Genomic DNA, 18594 nt, shown 5'->3' on the forward strand with positions numbered 1-18594 from the left:
GAAAGAGACATCTTGGAGCTTTTGTTAGCCTTGCTAAAGTGAGTTTCTCCGTGGTCCGCAAGCATAAAATGCAAAGTGAGCTTGATTGAGGCAATGGCAGGTGTAGACAGAGCGGGTGTAATCCTGTTGCCGTAGCATACTTTGCGTTTATTGGCTGGTCATATATATTATATTACACGCAAACCTGATTTGCAGGCAACAATTTTCCAATTTTATTTTTTATTTTTTTATTTATTTTTTGGTCTGCAGGCAACCTCTTGCGGGCCATAAAATAAATAAGAAGGGCCGTATTCGGCCCGCGGGCCGCTAGTTGAATAGGCCTGAGCTACAGTGTACTTTAGAGTGCCATAGTGAGCTGGAGTGTGAGGTTAGGGTGAGGACTCAGTAAGAGAGGTGAGGCAGCATGGACCCACCAGGGGATGTTGTCCGGCTCCCAGCGCTGAAACGAGGCCCCCAGCATGCTGTCGTTTAGTATAGAAGCACAGGGACTCCTCCAGGGACTGCAGCCAGGGGCCCCACTGGAGCCGGGGGCCACGCTGGAGCCGGGGGCCACGCTGGAGCCGGGGGCCACGCTGGAGCCAGGGGCCACGCTGGAGCCAGGGGCCACGCTGGAGCCAGGGGCCACGCTGGAGCCAGGGGCCAGGCCGGGGGCCACGGAGCCCGGTGGGTCATCCTCTGGAGAGACAGATTATAACGGTGATGAGTGATGGAGCTGGTTAACAGGGAGGCAGGTAGGCAAAGACACGGACAGACACACAAGAGAGTGCAGCCTTCACTGTCCCACCAACAGAATCGCCCCTACCACGAAGATGACCTCCAACAACGGTCACATCTTACCCAACATCTTTATTTCACCGCCACGACAGACAGACAGACAGACAGACAGACAGACAGACAGACAGACAGACAGACAGACAGACAGACCTCTGAGGGGCTGCGTGCGGAACTTGAGCGCGGCCAGGTGCAGCAGGTTCATGCCGTACAGGTTGTAGTCGATGAAGACCTGCAGCATGAAGGGGATGTGGCCCTCGTGGGGCTGGTACACCTTGTTCATCACCGCCCCGCTACACAGCAGCTCGCACATCCTGCACACACAGGAACACACCGCGTTCACAACACACACAGCAACACACACCGCGTTCACAACACACACACACAGCAACACACACCGCGTTCACAACACACACAGCAACACACACCGCGTTCACAACACACACACACACCAACACACACCGCGTTCACAACACACACAGCAACACACACCGCGTTCACAACACACACAGCAACACACACCGCGTTCACAACACACACACACACCAACACACACCGCGTTCACAACACACACAGCAACACACACCGCGTTCACAACACACACAGCAACACACACCGCGTTCACAACACACACACACACCAACACACACCGCGTTCACAACACACACAGCAACACACACCGCGTTCACAACACACACACACACCAACACACACCGCGTTCATAACACACACACACCAACACACACCGTGTTCATAACACACACACACACACACACACACACACACACACACACACACACACACACACACACACACACACACACACACACACACACACACACACACACACACACACACACACACACACACCTTGTTCATCACACACACACACACACACACACCTTATCCATAACACAAACACACACACCTTGTTCATCACCTCCACGCTACACAACAGCTCACACATCCTGCACACACAGGAACACACACCTTGTTCATAACACAAACACACAGTCTTCATAACACACACACACAGCAGCTCACACACCCTGGACACACAGGAACACACATGTGCTCATAACACACACACCTTGTTCATTCCTACACACACACACACATAAAAGAACACGCATATACATACCTTGTTCCACACACACAAGAATACACACTTTGTTCATAACAAACACACGCACACACACACACACACACACACACACAGAGTTAGCACTACCTTTTCACCATCTGAGGGTTGTACAGGAAGACCTTCATGTACTGCTTCTCGTTGGCATGGTAACCATAGAATGGCCTGGGGGGGGAAAGAAAGAGAGAGAGAGGGGGGTTTACTAAATCTCCCTAGCGACAGGAATTAGATCTCTAATAAATCACCAGGAGGGACATCAAATCGAATCTATCTAGCGACAGGTGTGACCTAAATACAGGAGTTACGTCTAAACTAAATCAGGCTGGCAACCAGTGCTACAAGTAAACTAAATCTAACTAGCTAGAGGTGTAACCTAGCAACAGGTGCTACATCTAAACAAAATCTACCTAGCGACAGGTGCTTCATCTAAACTAAATCTACCTAGCGACAGGTGCTTCATCTAAACTAAATCTACCTGGCGAGAGGTGTAACCTAGCAACAGGTGCTGCATCTAAACGACATCTAACTGGCGAGCGGGTTTTACTTACATGCCCGACACCAGCGTCACCTTGAAGACGTGCTGGGCGTTGGAGGCGGGGTTGCCCATGGCGATGTTGAGGGCGCGGTCGATGCTGAAGGCCACCTGCCGCAGGTGGCGCTCGGGGGAGGGGCCATAGCCATCGTAGGGGACGTAGACGTACGGGAACACGCCGTGTACGTGGAGACATGTCTTCTGGCCTGGCACAGGAAGCAGAGCATCACAACCCAGTATGAGACACACACACACACACACAGTCAGGCAAGGACACACACACACACACACACACACACACACACACACACACACACACACACACACACACACACACACACACACACACACACACACACACACACACACACACACACACAGCCAGCTTGTTCACTTGTTCTGCAGTTGCTAGGCAACAGTGCTGGTAAATCAGCAGCTGTACGCAGACAGCAGGGAACTGTCTGGTCTTTGTTGTTGGGGACGAGTGGGTTGGGGACGAGTGGGTTCGGAATGAGGGTTAGAGCTCTCTAATGACAGGTGGAGGGATGTTGCCATCCTCCACCTCACCAGCATTGCTGGCACTTCAAATCAACACACCCCCAAACACAAAGACAACAGGACACCGTCACTAAACACGGACACAAGGACCCCCCTCCTACACCCAAACACCACAATCCTACACCATCATAACACAAAGACAGCATCCTACACCCAAACATCACTACCCTACGCCCAAACACCATCACAACACAAAGACAGCATCCTACACCCAAACATCACTACCCTACGCCCAAACACCATCACAACACAAAGACAGCATCCTCCACCCAAACATCACTACCCTACGCCCAAACACCATCACAACACAAAGACAGCATCCTACACCCAAACATCACTACCCTACGCCCAAACACCATCACAACACAAAGACAGCATCCCTCAATCAAACACAAACAAAACACAAAACTCAACACCATCTCCGTCATTACAACAAACAAGGACGGCAATCTGCAATCAAACAGCATCAAAACACACCATCCTCATCACAACACACAATCTACACCATGAAACAAATACCATCCTCATCACAACACACAATCTACACCATGAAACAAATACCATCCTCATCACAACACACAATCTACACCATGAAACAAATACCATCCTCATCACAACACACAATCTACACCATGAAACAAATACCATCCTCATCACAACACACAATCTACACCATGAAACAAATACCATCCTCATCACAACACACCGCACCCTCTACACCATCAAGACACACCGCACCCTCTACACCATCAAGACACACCGCACCCTCTACACCATCAAGACACACCGCACCCTCTACACCATCAAGACACACCGCACCCTCTACACCATCAAGACACACCACACCCTCTACACCATCAAGACACACCACACCCTCTACACCATCAAGACACACCACACCCTCTACACCATCAAGACACACCACACCCTCTACACCATCAAGACACACCACACCCTCTACACCGTCAAGACACACCACACCCTCTACACCGTCAAGACACACCACACCCTCTACACCATCAAGACACACCACACCCTCTACAACGTCAAGACACAAGATCAGCCAAAAAAATATGCGGGATGAGGAGGAAGAAGGAAAGAAGGAAGCCTGGCTCAGTGCTGCCTAGCAACAGACTGCCTTTTTTGGATGGAAAATTCCTTTCAATAGCTTGCTGATAATATATCACACACATTACAACATATACACCATGTTTAATATCACACATACTGCTACACAAACACCAGTGTATTTAATATCACACATACTGCTACACAAACACCAGTGTATTTAATATCACACATACTGCTACACAAACACCAGTGTGTTTAATATCACATACATTGCAACGTAAACACCAGTGTGTTTTCCATGTCACACACCTTGCTAGACTACTGCAGTATTTGAACAGAGTACTGCAGTATTTGAACAGAGTACTGCAGTATTGTGACAGAAGTGAGGGATGGATGTTTTTGTCACAGTGACCGGTCATGTGTTGAAAGGGGGAGTTGTATCAGGCCTCATGCTCACGCACACGCACACGCGCACGCACACACACTTTGTACGCCTCCTTTATTGTCAGAAGTTCCTCCTCCTCCTCTCCTCCTCTTACCCGATATTCACCTCCTCTTTAGTCCCTCTGAAGCTCCTCCTCTAGACCATCTCCTCCTCTACTAAACCACCTCCTCCTCTACTAAACCACCTCTACTAAACCACCTACACCTCCTCCTCCTCCTCTAGACCTTCTCCTCCTCCTCCTCCTCTAGACCATCTCCTCCTCTACTAAACCACCTCCACCTCCTCTAGTCCATCTCCTCCTCTAGACCATCTCCTCCTCCTCCTCTAGACCATCTCCTCCTCTACTAAACCACCTCTACTAAACCACCTACACCTCCTCCTCCTCCTCTAGACCATCTCCTCCTCTAGACCTTCTCCTCCTCCTCCTCTAGACCATCTCCTCCTCCTCCTCTAGACCATCTCCTCCTCTACTAAACCACCTCCTCCTCTACTAAACCACCTCCACCTCCTCTAGACCATCTCCTCCTCTAGACCATCTCCTCCTCTAGACCATCTCCTCCTCCTCTAGACCATCTCCTCCTCCTCCTCCTCCTCTAGACCTTCTCCTCCTCCTCCTCCTCTAGACCTTCTCCTCCTCCTCCTCCTCTAGACCATCTCCTCCTCTAGACCATCTCCTCCTCTACTAAACCACCTCTACTAAACCACCTACACCTCCTCCTCCTCCTCTAGACCTTCTCCTCCTCCTCCTCTAGACCATCTCCTCCTCTAGACCATCTCCTCCTCCTGCTCTAGACCATCTCCTCCACCTCCTCTAGTCCATCTCCTCCTCTAGACCATCTCCTCCACCTCCTCTAGACCATCTCCTCCTCCTCCTCTAGACCATCTCCTCCTCCTCCTCCTCTAGACCATCTCCTCCTCCTCCTCTAGACCATCTCCTCCTCCTCCTCCTCTAGACCATCTCCTCCTCCTCCTCCTCTAGACCATCTCCTCCTCCTCTAGACCATCTCCTCCTCCTCCTCCTCTAGACCATCTCCTCCTCCTCCTCTAGACCATCTCCTCCTCCTCCTCCTCCTCTAGACCATCTCCTCCTCCTCCTCTAGACCATCTCCTCCTCCTCCTCTAGACCATCTCCTCCTCCTCCTCCTCTAGACCATCTCCTCCTCCTCCTCCTCTAGACCATCTCCTCCTCCTCCTCCTCTAGACCATCTCCTCCTCCTCCTCCTCTAGACCATCTCCTCCTCCTCCTCCTCTAGACCATCTCCTCCTCTAGACCATCTCCTCCTCCTCCTCCTCTAGACCATCTCCTCCTCCTCCTCTAGACCACCTCCTCCTCCTCCTCCTCTAGACCATCTCCTCCTCCTCCTCCTCCTCCTCTAGACCTTCACCTCCTCCTCCTCTAGACCATCTCCTCCTCTAGACCATCTCCTCCTCCTCCTCTAGACCTTCTCCTCCTCCTCCTCTAGACCTTCTCCTCCTCCTCCTCCTCTAGACCATCTCCTCCTCCTCCTCCTCCTCTAGACCTTCTCCTCCTCCTCCTCTAGACCATCTCCTCCTCTAGACCATCTCCTCCTCCTCCTCTAGACCTTCTCCTCCTCCTCCTCCTCCTCTAGACCATCTCCTCCTCCTCCTCTAGACCTTCTCCTCCTCCTCCTCTAGACCTTCTCCTCCTCCTCCTCTAGACCATCTCCTCCTCCTGCTCTAGACCATCTCCTCTTCCTCAGGCTGAACATGTGTAGCTCCTATGGGGAGTGGTAAGTGGTCATGCTACACTGCTACACTGCTCAGGCTTCAGCATACAGACCTCTAGAAAAGACAACAACTCAACAAACACTTAAGTACCATCAGCTGTTTAAAGGGGTAGGCATCTTCCAATCATTCACGAGCACATGTGTTGCCTGGAGTTTACTAATGAGTCACTTCCCCTTTAAGAAAACTTTCTCAAATGGGCTTAAAGAGTCCATGAAGAGAGCGGGGAGAGCAAGCTTAATCCTCGGGGGTTAGACTGATGGAATGTGAGAGAGGCCTCTTCTTTGTATTCGTGTGTGTGTGTGTGTGTGTGTGTGTGTGTGTGTGTGTGTGTGTGTGTGTGTGTGTGTGTGTGTGTGTGTGTGTCCTTGTAAGGTAAATGGTTAACTCTGAACCAACTCAGGCCATTATAGAATATATCCAAAGAATATCTCTATATAACATAAAACCACTAACATATATCCATATAATATACACTATCCAAAGAATATATATAATACAGCCATTTCCACTCCATCTATATATTTACCATACCTTTAAATAAAATACATATAACTCCATGTACCATACCTTATAGTAATATATATGTCTATGTACTAAACCTTTAATAATAAATAAATATACGCCTTACCATTAATAATATATACCTCAAAGAACCATACCTTTAATAATATGCATCTCCGTGTACCACACCTTACACTAATATCCGTACATGTCGCCATAACGGTGCGTTACTTAGCGACAGGTCTGCCCCCTCAGGCTCTGGACCTTTAAACTTTCCGGCTTCATCATATCCAATGTGGCCATGAATGAATGAAAAAACATATTTACAATCATAATAATGTGTAATAACGCATGCAAAACATAATAATTTCTAAAATTCATAATGATGATAAATACCTGCAGGTGTTGCCCCGAACACGCGGACCACCGGGACCTTCTTGACGTCGCTGGCCCTGAACTCCGAGTAGCAAACGTCCAAGTCCCGGACCGGGCTGGACAGGTAGTAGTCCGCACTCACGATCCGAATGGAGAACATGACGGAACCAGGAGGAATCCAGGAGGAGCAGCTTTAGGACTAGAAGCGGACCGAGATGAGCAGCTTCAGAACCAGGGGCAGCTTTATAACCAGGAGCAGACCGAGAGGAGCAGACCCGGAGGAGCAGCCTCAGAACCAAGAGCAGACCCGGAGGAGCGGCTTCAGAACCAGGAGCAGACCGAGAGGAAGAGCTTTAGAACCAGGAGCAGACCCGGAGGTGCAGGCGGGCAGTGGTTCCCTGGTCCTGGCTGAAGAGGCAACACAGACCCGCTCGGCTGTCCTCCATCAGCGGCTCCGTAGCGAGGGTTTCCAGCTGTTGACTCAACTAAAGCTCAATAAACATTGCGGTGCTAACGTAACGTTATGATACTTTAGTATAACAGTACACTGTATTACTGTCAGTATCGACGGTATAATAATACACCGGTGGTTCAGTCTCAAGCCTTCAGGGCTAGGTGAGCTCCAGGTTCGCGTCTGCAGACCGACAAACGACACAACTCAGAACCGCACGCAACTCCTGAAACCGTCCGCATGTCTCTACCAGCGACCCGCTGCAGCACGGCCACAGGCTAGCTGCTAAGCTAACAAGCGGCTAGCTGCTAAGCTAACACCGCAACGGGGACTGGGTGCGGGACGCGGCTAGCTGGCCATCCAGCCGGAGCGCTTGTTGGCTGGCTAGCCGGGGCGCTAGCTGGCTGGCTAGCCGGGGTGCTGTGTCTCTTGTTGACAACATCAACACACCGCTACAGTCGGCGTGTTTCCATCAAATTCGGGCGACATGAGAGCTGTCACGTCTCCGTCTCGTCACCGTAGGATGTAGAGCAATACAACGCAAGTTTATCCGTACAGTTAATAATCGAGAATTAATAATCCATACAATGAAATGTCCAAATCTTTGCTGTGGTTCCTCCCTGTTCGGTCTGGACGTATCTTCTGCTCGCTCGTCGGGTTTCTTCGTTGCTCCTCGGCTCTCTCCGTTATTCCTCGTTTCTCTCCGTCATTCACAGCGAAGCAACCCCTACTCCCAGAGTTTCAAAGTAATGGCTGCTCAGCGCCGGGATGCTCCCAGTATCTCAGTCCTGGTTCCGTCACGAAGGACTACAACCCTCCCGTATAATCCTGGTTTAAATTGACACCGACTACTATTAGTACAATATAAAATAGGATTATGGCCTGATTTATTCACGGTAGAAGCCATGCAGAATAAAGAACTTCAGTAGCGCCGCATTGAAAAAGCAAAAGAAGGCATATTTATTGAACCCTGATTCAGTCCGTACTATGCAACACCTGGTGCTCCTTTGAAAGAAGGGTCGCTGCTGTGGTGTTTTTATTTAAATTAGTTTTAATGTGTCCTGTCTGGATGAGATGCGTTGCGTTGTGGATGGTAGGAGAAGAACAACTCAATGACAATACGGAGCCAGCTAGGACACACTGCCACCTGGTGACACGTTTATTACTACACACACATGGAGTCGAAGTTTACTAAACAGTAAACACAGAAGAGTATTTACAGAAATCAGTTTACAACCAGCTTATGAGAACGGGTCAGGGTGAGGTCAGGGGGTGTGGTCAGGGAGGTGGGGTTAGAGATGGGGTCAGGGGGGTGGGGTCAGAGGGGTGGGATCAGGGGCAGGAGGTTATGGGAGGTGTGGGCAGAGAGGTGGGGTCAGAGAGGTCTGACAGTGAGGGCGAGGTCAGGGGGGTGGGGTCAGAGGTCAGAGAGGTCTGACAGTGAGGGTGAGGTCCCGGGCCAGGGTGGGGGTGACGTAGCGCTCCTCCCGGAGGAGGCGTAGCAGGAGGTCCTGTGTGTCCTGAGGCCATCGGTAGACACGGGTGTTCAGCAGCCAGCTGGGGACATGCTTATTCTGCAACACAGCACCGTCCCCACGGCAACAACACCGTCACCATAGCAACATGACTGTCACCCATAGCAACAACACTTTTACCATAGCAACAACAACGCTAACACAGCAAGATCACTGTCACCATAGAAACAAAACGTTCCCCATAGCAACATCACTGCCACCATAGCAACATCACTCACCATGGCAACAAAACATTCACCATAGCAACAACACTGTCGTCATAGTAACAACAGTGTCATCATAGCAACCTCATATCACCATGGTAACAACACTGCCACTACGCTTGTCCCTCACCTTGATGGCGGAGGGGAAGAGGACCGGGACCAGTCTGAAGTTCAGCGAGCCTTGTCTGATGAACTCATTCTGGATCTGAGGCAGGAAGAGAGGGTCATCACTGCACTGTCTGCTGAGCCCCCCCCCCCCCCCCCCGGCCCTCAGTGGGTGGGGCTTGGGGAGCTCACCTGGCTGTGGATGTACTTGGTGTGGAGGCCGTGCTCGTCGTCCCCTTCCCCCTCCACGTCCTCCTTGTATTTGGGGCTAATGACCACGATGATCAACACCGATTTCTGGAACAAAACAGACGTCAGTTCAAACCTCAACCCGCTAAACTGACCCTAACCTAACCCTGACCCTAACCTAACCCTGACCCTAACCCAACCCTGACCCTAACCTAACCCTGACCCTAACCTAACCCTGACCCTAACCTAACCCTGACCCTAACCCAACCCTGACCCTAACCTAACCCTGACCCTAACCCTGACCCTAACCTAACCCAACCCTGACCCTAACCTAACCCTGACCCTAACCTAACCCTGACCCTAACCTAACCCTGACCCTAACCTAACCCTGACCCTAACCCAACCCTGACCCTAACCTAACCCTGACCCTAACCTAACCCTGACCCTAACCTAACCCTGACCCTAACCTAACCCAACCCTGACCCTAACCTAACCCTGACCCTAACCTAACCCTGACCCTAACCCAACCCTGACCCTAACCTAACCCTGACCCTAACCTAACCCAACCCTGACCCTAACCTAACTGTGACCCTAACCCAACCCTGACCCTAACCTAACCCTGACCCTAACCTAACCCTGACCCTAACCTAACCCAACCCTGACCCTAACCTAACCCTGACCCTAACCCAGCGCTGACCCTAACCTAACTGTGACCCTAACCCAGCGCTGACCCTAACCCGACCCCAGCAGTGTGTAGCTCACATTGTTCAGGTAGCTGTCCATCCACCTGGTGATATCCATCCTTCTGACCGGATTATCAAAGATATCGATCTGGAGACAACACAGAACACAGTTAGATACGTTAAGGGTCAGGGGTCAGGGGTCAGGGGTTGAGGGTTAGTTAGGGGTCAGGGGTTGAGGGTTTGGGGGACATACCGCAGGTTTGAATCCCTGGTCAGAGAGGAACTTGCTGAAGGGAATCATGTCCCTGGCAGTGTCTATGGAGTAGGTTATGAAGACGTTCCCTGTCACACACAAACACACACATTACTTAACACATTCACACACAAACAAACCACACACAGGCATACACCTTACAGGACACACACACATTACAGAAAAACAACATGCTCACGTCACTCTCTCAGTGTGTGTGTGTGTGTGTGTGTGTGTGTGTGTGTGTGTGTGTGTGTGTGTGTGTGTGTGTGGGTGTGTCTTACTGCACTCCTCCGGCAGGCTGATGGTCCGTCTGATCTCCTGGGTCCGGTCCCCCTGCGGCAGCCCCGCGGGGTATGACGTCATGACGCTGACCTCCCCCATCCCACCACCAGGGGGCGCCATCCGTCTGGCGGGGCCGTCGCCCGGAGGGGGCCTGCCCAGAGAATCAGAACAGACGTGAGCCGCTAAAATAAAACAGCCGTAGCCGCAGTCGAATTACTCCAGGACTGGGACTGTACCAACTCTACTGGGGTGAGTTAGGTGTACCGGTGCTGAGGGTGTTGGTGGTGGTCGTCGACGTGGTTATTATGGGCTGGCTTCTGGCATGCGCACCCCCCGTTCATTGGAGCACCAACTGCCGTTCCTGCGGAGGAAGATGTTTCCGTCATATGTTATGTTACAACAGTTCAAGTCTTCCCTTTGTTTTCTGGAGCTGATATCATTGTGGAGGTGAGGGGGTAAACTCCACCGTGGCGGGGGGGGAAGGGGTCCGACACCAGGGGGAGCGGAGGGTCCAGGCTCCGGGGCTCCTCCACAGAGCTCTCTTGGGGCCACAGTCTGGATGAACCCCCATGCTGGTCCTCCCAGCTCGGGGGACCCCGCACCCTGTGGTGCACCTGGGACCCCTGGGGGCGGGGCCGCGGGTCCCCGGGGAGGCGGGGCCTGGCCCTGGGGGCGTCGTCATCATTACACCGCTGGCAGGAGGGCAGCCAGGCGGCCTCCAGGCCTGACGCCATCGACATCGACTCGTCGTTCTCCACGGGGATGCTCCGGTGAGGGCAGAAACCTGCTCAGGCCAGCTCTGTTAGATCACCTCCCCTCACATGAGACGAGTACAGACCCTGAGCCATCAGCTGCTGCCCTGACTAACCCTGTACTAGTCTAACCCTGTACCAGTCTAACCCTCTACTAGCCTAACCCTCTACTAGTCTAACCCTCTACTAGCCTAACCCTCTACTAGCCTAACCCTCTACCAGTCTAACCCTCTACTAGCCTAACCCTCTACTAGTCTAACCCTCTACTAGTCTAACCCTGTACTAGTCTAACCCTCTACCAGCCCTAACCCTCTACCAGCCTAACCCTCTACCAGCCTAACCCTCTACCAGCCTAACCCTCTACCAGCCTAACCCTCTACTAGTCTAACCCTCTACCAGTCTAACCCTCTACCAGCCTAACCCTCTACTAGTCTAACCCTCTACTAGTCTAACCCTCTACCAGCCTAACCCTATACTAGTCTAACCCTGTACTAGTCTAACCCTCTACTAGTCTAACCCTGTACTAGTCTAACCCTCTACTAGTCTAACCCTCTACCAGCCTAACCCTCTACTAGTCTAACCCTCTACTAGCCTAACCCTCTACTAGCCTAACCCTCTACTAGTCTAACCCTCTACTAGCCTAACCCTCTACCAGCCCTAACCCTATACTAGCCTAACCCTGTACTAGTCTAACCCTCTACTAGCCTAACCCTCTACCAGCCCTAGAGGGAACACATAGCAGTGACAGAGACCATTGGCATGAAGAGGTGTTGAAACCTTGAGTGTCAACAAGTGTGAAGACGGTTTACCTCTGAAAGGCTCCATTGGCTGGCAGGACGTGACGTTCTGGCTGAGCACCAGAAAACGAAAACACAGTAAAGTTAATCATTAACAGGGAAAACACTCGAATCGCTCCATAGTATGTCAACAAACACTTTAAACCCTCCATAGTATGTCTACAAGGCTCGTCCAATCCTCTAGGAATATACTTTAAAAACAACAACATGTTAGGAACAGAGCCATGAACCCCTTCTACACAAACACTTACTTCTACAAGTATCTGGATCTCCTCCTATCAACACACACCCAGCTGATCAGGACGCTGGTCAAACTACCGGACCGAACCCGCCCTCCGACCCATTCAGTCAAGCCTTCTTCTGGACCAGAATGAAGAGATCCGTGTCACGTTTTGCAGCTCCCTTGCGGTTGTCTAGCCCAACCTGTTCTGCTCTACCGGGAAGGACACTCCCAGAGCGACCGTCTGGAGGAAAGGTGTTATGCAAACCAGGTGGGGTGCGGTGTCCCAGTCAGCCAATCAGCTTTCAGTTTATTTTTTTGCAGTTTTTCTTTGCCAGTGACGTCACAGAATCATAACAGTAGTAAGCTGTATCAGGTAATAAGCATATACAAAACTATTTAAATTAAAATACTGAATGACCTAATAATAACTAAGGATCAAATAATACAAATAATGCAAATGACAATCAAAAGAAAGATGTAAATGGTTAGAAATGTTAGACTAGTACTCCACATTAAGGTGTGTTCAGGCGTTTATGAAGAATAAAAATAGCACTCATGCTGGTCCTGGTTAAATCCTGGTTCTGATTAAGTTCTGGTTTAGTTCAAGTTTAGTCCTGGTCCTGGTTTAGTTGTAGCTAAGTCCTGGTTCTGGTTAAATCCAGGTTCTGGTTTAGTGGTAGTTTAGTCTTGAATCTGTTGGGCAAGGGTTAATCCTGGTTCTTGTAGGGGTTAGTATCAGTCCTGGTTCTTGTAGGGGTTAGTATCAGTCCTGGTTCTTGTAGGGGTTAGTATCAGTCCTGGTTCTTGTAGGGGTTAGTGTCAGTCCTGGTTCTTGTAGGGGTTAGTGTCAGTCCTGGTTCTTGTAGGGGTTAGTATCAGTCCTGGTTCTTGTAGGGTTAGTATCAGTCCTGGTTCTTGTAGGGGTTAGTATCAGTCCTGGTTCTTGTAGGGGTTAGTATCAGTCCTGGTTCTTGTAGGGGTTAGTGTCAGTCCTGGTTCTTGTAGGGGTTAGTATCAGTCCTGGTTCTTGTAGGGGTTAGTATCAGTCCTGGTTCTTGTAGGGGTTAGTATCAGTCCTGGTTCTTGTAGGGGTTAGTATCAGTCCTGGTTCTTGTAGGGGTTAGTATCAGTCCTGGTTCTTGTAGGGGTTAGTATCAGTCCTGGTTCTTGTAGGGTTAGTATCAGTCCTGGTTCTTGTAGGGGTTAGTATCAGTCCTGGTTCTTGTAGGGGTTAGTATCAGTCCTGGTTCTTGTAGGGGTTAGTATCAGTCCTGGTTCTTGTAGGGGTTAGTATCAGTCCTGGTTCTTGTAGGGGTTAGTATCAGTCCTGGTTCTTGTAGGGGTTAGTATCAGTCCTGGTTCTTGTAGGGGTTATTGTCAGTCCTGGTTCTTGTAGGGGTTAGTATCAGTCCTGGTTCTTGTCCGGGTTAGTATCAGTCCTGGTTCTTGTCCGGGTTAGTGTCCGCCTGGTTCTTGTCCGGGTTAGTGTCCGCCTGGTTCTTGTAGGGGTTAGTGTCCGCCTGGTTCTTGTAGGGGTTAGTGTCCGCCTGGTTCTTGTAGGGGTTAGTGTCCGCCTGGTTCTTGTCCGGGTTAGTGTCCGCCTGGTTCTTGTAGGGGTTAGTGTCCGCCTGGTTCTTGTCCGGGTTAGTGTCCGTCTGGTTCTTGTAGGGGTTAGTGTCCGCCTGGTTCTTGTCCGGGTTAGTGTCCGCCTGGTTCTTGTAGGGGTTAGTGTCCGCCTGGTTCTTGTAGGGGTTAGTGTCCGCCTGGTTCTTGTCCGGGTTAGTGTCCGCCTGGTTCTTGTCCGGGTGAGTGTCCGCCTGGTTCTTGTCCGGGTGAGTGTCCGCCTGGTTCTTGTCCGGGTGAGTGTCCGCCTGGTTCTTGTCCGGGTGAGTGTCCGCCTGGTTCTTGTAGGGGTTAGTGTCCGCCTGGTTCTTGTCCGGGTGAGTGTCCGCCTGGTTCTTGTCCGGGTGAGTGTCCGCCTGGTTCTTGTCCGGGTGAGTGTCCGCCTGGTTCTTGTCCGGGTTAGGGTTAATCCTGCTTGTGCTGGAGGTTGGTGAGCACCACGACCCAGGGGCCTCCCGGGGGGCGGTCCCTGGGCTGGGGCAGGGTGTAGGCCCGCCCCCAGCCCAGGGAGGTGTTGGTCGGCCCGGAGCTGGGCTCCCCCGGGGCCCGCCGGCAGCTCAGCAGCTCCAGCAGCTCCCGGCGGAAGCGGCGGCTGACCATGCAGTAGAGCAGGAAGTTGGTGGTGGAGTTGAGGTTGTGCAGCATGTTGGCCAGGTCGCCCGCCACGTTGATGGGCAGGCCGTAGTCGTTGCGGTCGAAGGCGGGGCTGTTGTACACGGTGCGCAGGATGCAGTAGGTGACGAAGCGCGGCAGGCTCAGCGCCACGAAGGCCACCGACACCGTGCCGAGCAGCAGGATGGAGCGGCGGACCAGGCTGCGCGTGGTCCGCCCGCTCATCACCCGCTGCTCCTCGCGGCTGAAGAGCCGGCCGGCGCGGCTCAGGTGGTACCCGATCAGGTAGTTGAAGACGATGAGGAGGACGACGGGGACGCCCACGGAGAGGATGCTGGTGACCCACACCAGCGCCGTGGAGTACGCCTCGTCGCGGTAGCGGCACCGCGGCAGCGTGACGTTGGCCCCGTCCACCGTGACGTTGACGGGCGTCGGGGCGTTGATCCAGGCCATGGGCACGGACGCCAGGTGGGACAGCATCACCACGGCAACGCAGGTGATCCTGGGGACGCGGGGGCGGGACAGGTGGCGCACGGCGGCGGTGCTGCTGAGCACCACGTAGCGCTCGACGGTGAACACCACCACCACCCAGGAGGAGCTGTAGAGGGCGCCGTGCTGCAGGAAGGTCAGCACCTCGCACCACGGCGAGGAGTGCCAGAAGGGCTGCAGCAGCCAGAAGTGGAGGGTGAGGTCCAGCAGGATGACCCACACCAGGTAGAGGGAGTCCACCACCGCCAGGCAGCTCAGGTACACCACGGCCGAGTCCGACATGCCACACCTCCGCACCAAGATCAGGTAGAAGGTGACCAGGTTGGCTAGGGTCAGAGGGTCAGGGGTCAGAGGGTCAGGGTCAGAGGGTCAGGGGTCAGAGGGTCAGGGGTCAGAGGGTCACGGGTCAGAGGGTCAGGGTAACACGGTTATAGGGCTAGGGGGTCTTGGTTACAGGTTGAGGTGGTCAGGGTTAGAGGGTTAGGTTAGGGGGTTAGGGGGTTGGAGGTTAGAGGGTTAAGGGGTCAGGGTTAGTTAAGAGGGTTAGAGTACAGAGAGGGGGAAGGAGTTGTTTTGATATTGTAACCCCAGCACAAACAATAACATTACAAGCAACACAAGCTTGTACTGATGAAAAATACGTCATCATTTTGGATTAATGGGATCAAAAGAAAGATTTTGTGACAAAGGCCAGTGGTCTAACCAACCTGGGATACCCAGAATGCATAGCAAGGGGTAGTATAACTTCTGAACGGTGATGAAGATGGCTGTGCTGGTGCTGTCCATGATGAGTCAACAACCGCTACGGCATGCTAACACCTGCAATAAAACCATTAGCCAGGTCACAACAGCCTCGCTAACGCTCAGCTATCTAGGAGCTAACAGAACGAATGCTAACACCTGCAATAAAACCATTAGCTGGGTCATTATGGTTACGTGCTGAATGCTAACAGCCTGGCTAACGCTCAGTTCTCTATGAGCCAACCGCTTGGTTGATGGTGAGCTCTATTGAGGCTAGCAGCACACATGCTCACAGCTGTGATAAAGCATTAATGGCTCCTGATGGAGGAAAGAGCTGAAGACAAACAAAGAGCTTGTTTCACGCTTCAACTGCCTTCATAAAAAAATTAGAAACTGCTTTCCAGTCCATGAGTCACTTTCCATTTCCGTTGTGGAACCACGGATTCCACGACGATCAATGATTCTAAAAATGACATTTGAATTTGGGACCAAAATGGCGGTTTAGAATTTCTACATTTCGATCGAAGTTTTTAAAGTTGAGCAACAATATGTTTAAAGATACTAAATAAAACCACATATAGATTCCAGCTGATTTATTTTAGAAACGCAGTTCTCTTTGTCCATTTAATAACATGTTCATGCCCCTATCTCCAGCTCAGAACAGATATCTATCGGTTTATCTGATCTCTATCATTCATAGAATAGAATATAAGCTCTCAGTGCCTCTCAGTAGCATGAAATCAGTAATAAATCAATACAGTCGGATCAGATTAGTAATAAATAAGTATAGTACTAAATGAGAACAGTACTCGAATCAGTACCAAATTAGTACAGTTCTAAATCAGTATATTGAAAATCTGTAATAAATCAGTACAGTATTAAATACGGTAAGTAGGCCTTTGGTATTAAATCAGTACTCAATCAGTACTAATCAGAACACTGAAATCAGAATAGTACTAAATCAGTATAATAGTTTATCATTTCTTCATCAGTACAGAACTAAATCAGAAAAGTACTATAACAGAAAAGTACTAAATCACTACAGTATTAAATAAGTGCATTACTGAATCAGTACAGTACTAAATCAGACTACTACTTAATCAGAACAGTACTGTCTATACATTAATTCATCAGTACAGTGCTAAATCAGAATATTATAAATCAGAACAGTATAAAGGGCCCTGACGGTCCTGAAGGTTAATCACTCACAGGTGTTGATCCAGGTGTTGAGTCAGATGTGGAGACGAGGCTCAGAACTGGCTGCGCACTGCACGGACCCCTCACGGTATCGCCACGGTGATATGGGCTGGGTAACCTCGACGACCAATGATAGCCTAGCCATATAGTAGGGGCGTACTCCAGACTTTACTGGTCGATCGATATCGACAAAGTGCCATGGTACGATAGAACTACAATATGATAGAACAGTATTATAAAGAACTACATTATCAAAGAACCATATGATAGAACTACAGCATGTTATAACTACAGTATGATATAACTACAGTATGATAGAACTACAGTATGATAGAACCATAGTATGATAGAACTACAATACTATAAAACAGTATGATAGAGAACTACATTATCATGTAACTGTAATATGATGGAACTACAGCATGTTATAACTACAGTATGATATAACTACAGTATGATATAACTACAGTATGATAGAACCATAGTATGATAGAACTACAATACTATAAAACAGTATGATAGAGAACTACATTATCATGTAACTGTAATATGATGGAACTACAGCATGTTATAACTACAGTATGATAGAACTACAGTATGATAGAACCATAGTATGATAGAACTACAATACTATAAAACAGTATGATAGAGAACTACATTATCATGTAACTGTAATATGATGGAACTACATTTTGATAAAAGCCTAGCATAACAGCTACAGCATGATAGAACCATAGTATGATAGACCTACAGTATGACAGGTACACTGTATGATAGAATAGTATGATAGACCTACAGTATGAACCTCACACACACACACACACACACACACACACACACACACACACACACACACACACACACACACACACACACACACACACACACACACACACACACACACACACACACACACCACACTTGGACATCTTGAACGGTGTAAAATGTTTATTGTTTGCTTTTATCCTGATCAAGAAAACAGTCAATGTTAAAAAAAAAAAGAAGAAGTAATAAACAAAGTATAGTATTGACACATAAAATCTTGTACCTGTACATCTAAATACACAAAGAACCCCCTAGAGCCATCCGGAGATTCTAAAACCTTCCGTTTCTACCTGGCCAATCAGGACGCGGCCTCTGCCAACGATGGAGGAAACTGCCGTTAAGGTTGGGCCGTGGTTCTCCTCTTGCGGACGTTCCCCGGGAATACATACGGAATCTAAATACAAAGGATTGATGTGCTGCCCATAGCTCCCTGTAGCAACAGGCTAAAACAAAACCGACACCATTCCCCTGAGCTGTTTCATCGATCA

The 18594-nt window shown here is 50.2% G+C and overlaps 3 protein-coding genes across 5 annotated transcripts in view; all 3 read right to left on the reverse strand.

Annotated features, from left to right (window-relative positions):
• The window catches only part of rev3l (REV3 like, DNA directed polymerase zeta catalytic subunit), a 40464-nt gene extending 32140 nt beyond the window's left edge, over window positions 1-8324 (reverse strand). For both annotated transcript variants that reach the window (XM_060042133.1, XM_060042132.1), the window contains exons 1-5: window positions 7165-8324; window positions 2461-2650; window positions 2003-2077; window positions 925-1085; window positions 414-675 (exon numbers count right to left, since the gene is read on the reverse strand). In XM_060042133.1, coding sequence (XP_059898116.1) covers window positions 414-675; window positions 925-1085; window positions 2003-2077; window positions 2461-2650; window positions 7165-7303 — 827 coding nt within the window. In that variant the 5' untranslated portion in view covers window positions 7304-8324. The remainder of the gene's footprint in view (window positions 1-413; window positions 676-924; window positions 1086-2002; window positions 2078-2460; window positions 2651-7164) is intronic.
• Window positions 8325-8729: 405 nt separating this feature from the next.
• On the reverse strand, window positions 8730-12911 carry traf3ip2a (TRAF3 interacting protein 2a). Of its 2 annotated transcripts, XM_060042162.1 has the most exons (10): window positions 12648-12911; window positions 12409-12449; window positions 11314-11631; window positions 11112-11208; window positions 10847-10998; window positions 10563-10651; window positions 10389-10457; window positions 9630-9734; window positions 9463-9537; window positions 8730-9168 (listed from the first exon to the last, which is right to left on the reverse strand). In XM_060042162.1, the coding sequence occupies exons 2-10, from the start codon at window positions 12422-12424 to the stop codon at window positions 9019-9021; spliced, it is 1071 nt and encodes a 356-aa protein (XP_059898145.1). In that variant the 5' UTR covers window positions 12425-12449; window positions 12648-12911; the 3' UTR covers window positions 8730-9018. The 2 variants fall into 2 exon arrangements, with proteins under 2 accessions (XP_059898145.1, XP_059898147.1); XM_060042164.1 differs by lacking the exons at window positions 12409-12449; window positions 12648-12911 and adding an exon at window positions 11883-11906 and having other exon boundaries at window positions 11314-11706.
• Window positions 12912-14052: 1141 nt separating this feature from the next.
• On the reverse strand, window positions 14053-17753 carry LOC132450266 (probable G-protein coupled receptor 139). Its single transcript, XM_060042342.1, has 3 exons — window positions 16051-17753; window positions 14681-15669; window positions 14053-14625 (listed from the first exon to the last, which is right to left on the reverse strand). The coding sequence occupies exons 1-3, from the start codon at window positions 16127-16129 to the stop codon at window positions 14053-14055; spliced, it is 1641 nt and encodes a 546-aa protein (XP_059898325.1). The 5' UTR covers window positions 16130-17753.
• Between the last annotated feature and the right edge of the window lie 841 nt (window positions 17754-18594).

The sequence above is a fragment of the Gadus macrocephalus genome, chromosome 21 (genome assembly GCF_031168955.1).
Source record: "Gadus macrocephalus chromosome 21, ASM3116895v1".
NCBI lineage: Eukaryota > Metazoa > Chordata > Actinopteri > Gadiformes > Gadidae > Gadus > Gadus macrocephalus.

Coding starts and splice junctions, on each gene's coding strand:
- traf3ip2a (XM_060042162.1), bottom strand. Junction 10,652..10,846: donor CAGCCTGCCGGAGGAGTGCA/GTAAGACACACC, acceptor TGTGTGTGACAG/GGAACGTCTTCATAACCTAC. Junction 9,735..10,388: donor TGGACAGCTACCTGAACAAT/GTGAGCTACACA, acceptor GTTTTGTTCCAG/AAATCGGTGTTGATCATCGT.
- LOC132450266 (XM_060042342.1), bottom strand. CDS start 16,129: ATGGACAGCACCAGCACAGCCATCTTCATCACCGTTCAGAAGTTATAC. Junction 15,670..16,050: donor ATGCATTCTGGGTATCCCAG/GTTGGTTAGACC, acceptor CTCTGACCCTAG/CCAACCTGGTCACCTTCTAC. Junction 14,626..14,680: donor CGGGAGGCCCCTGGGTCGTG/GTGCTCACCAAC, acceptor GACAAGAACCAG/GCGGACACTCACCCGGACAA.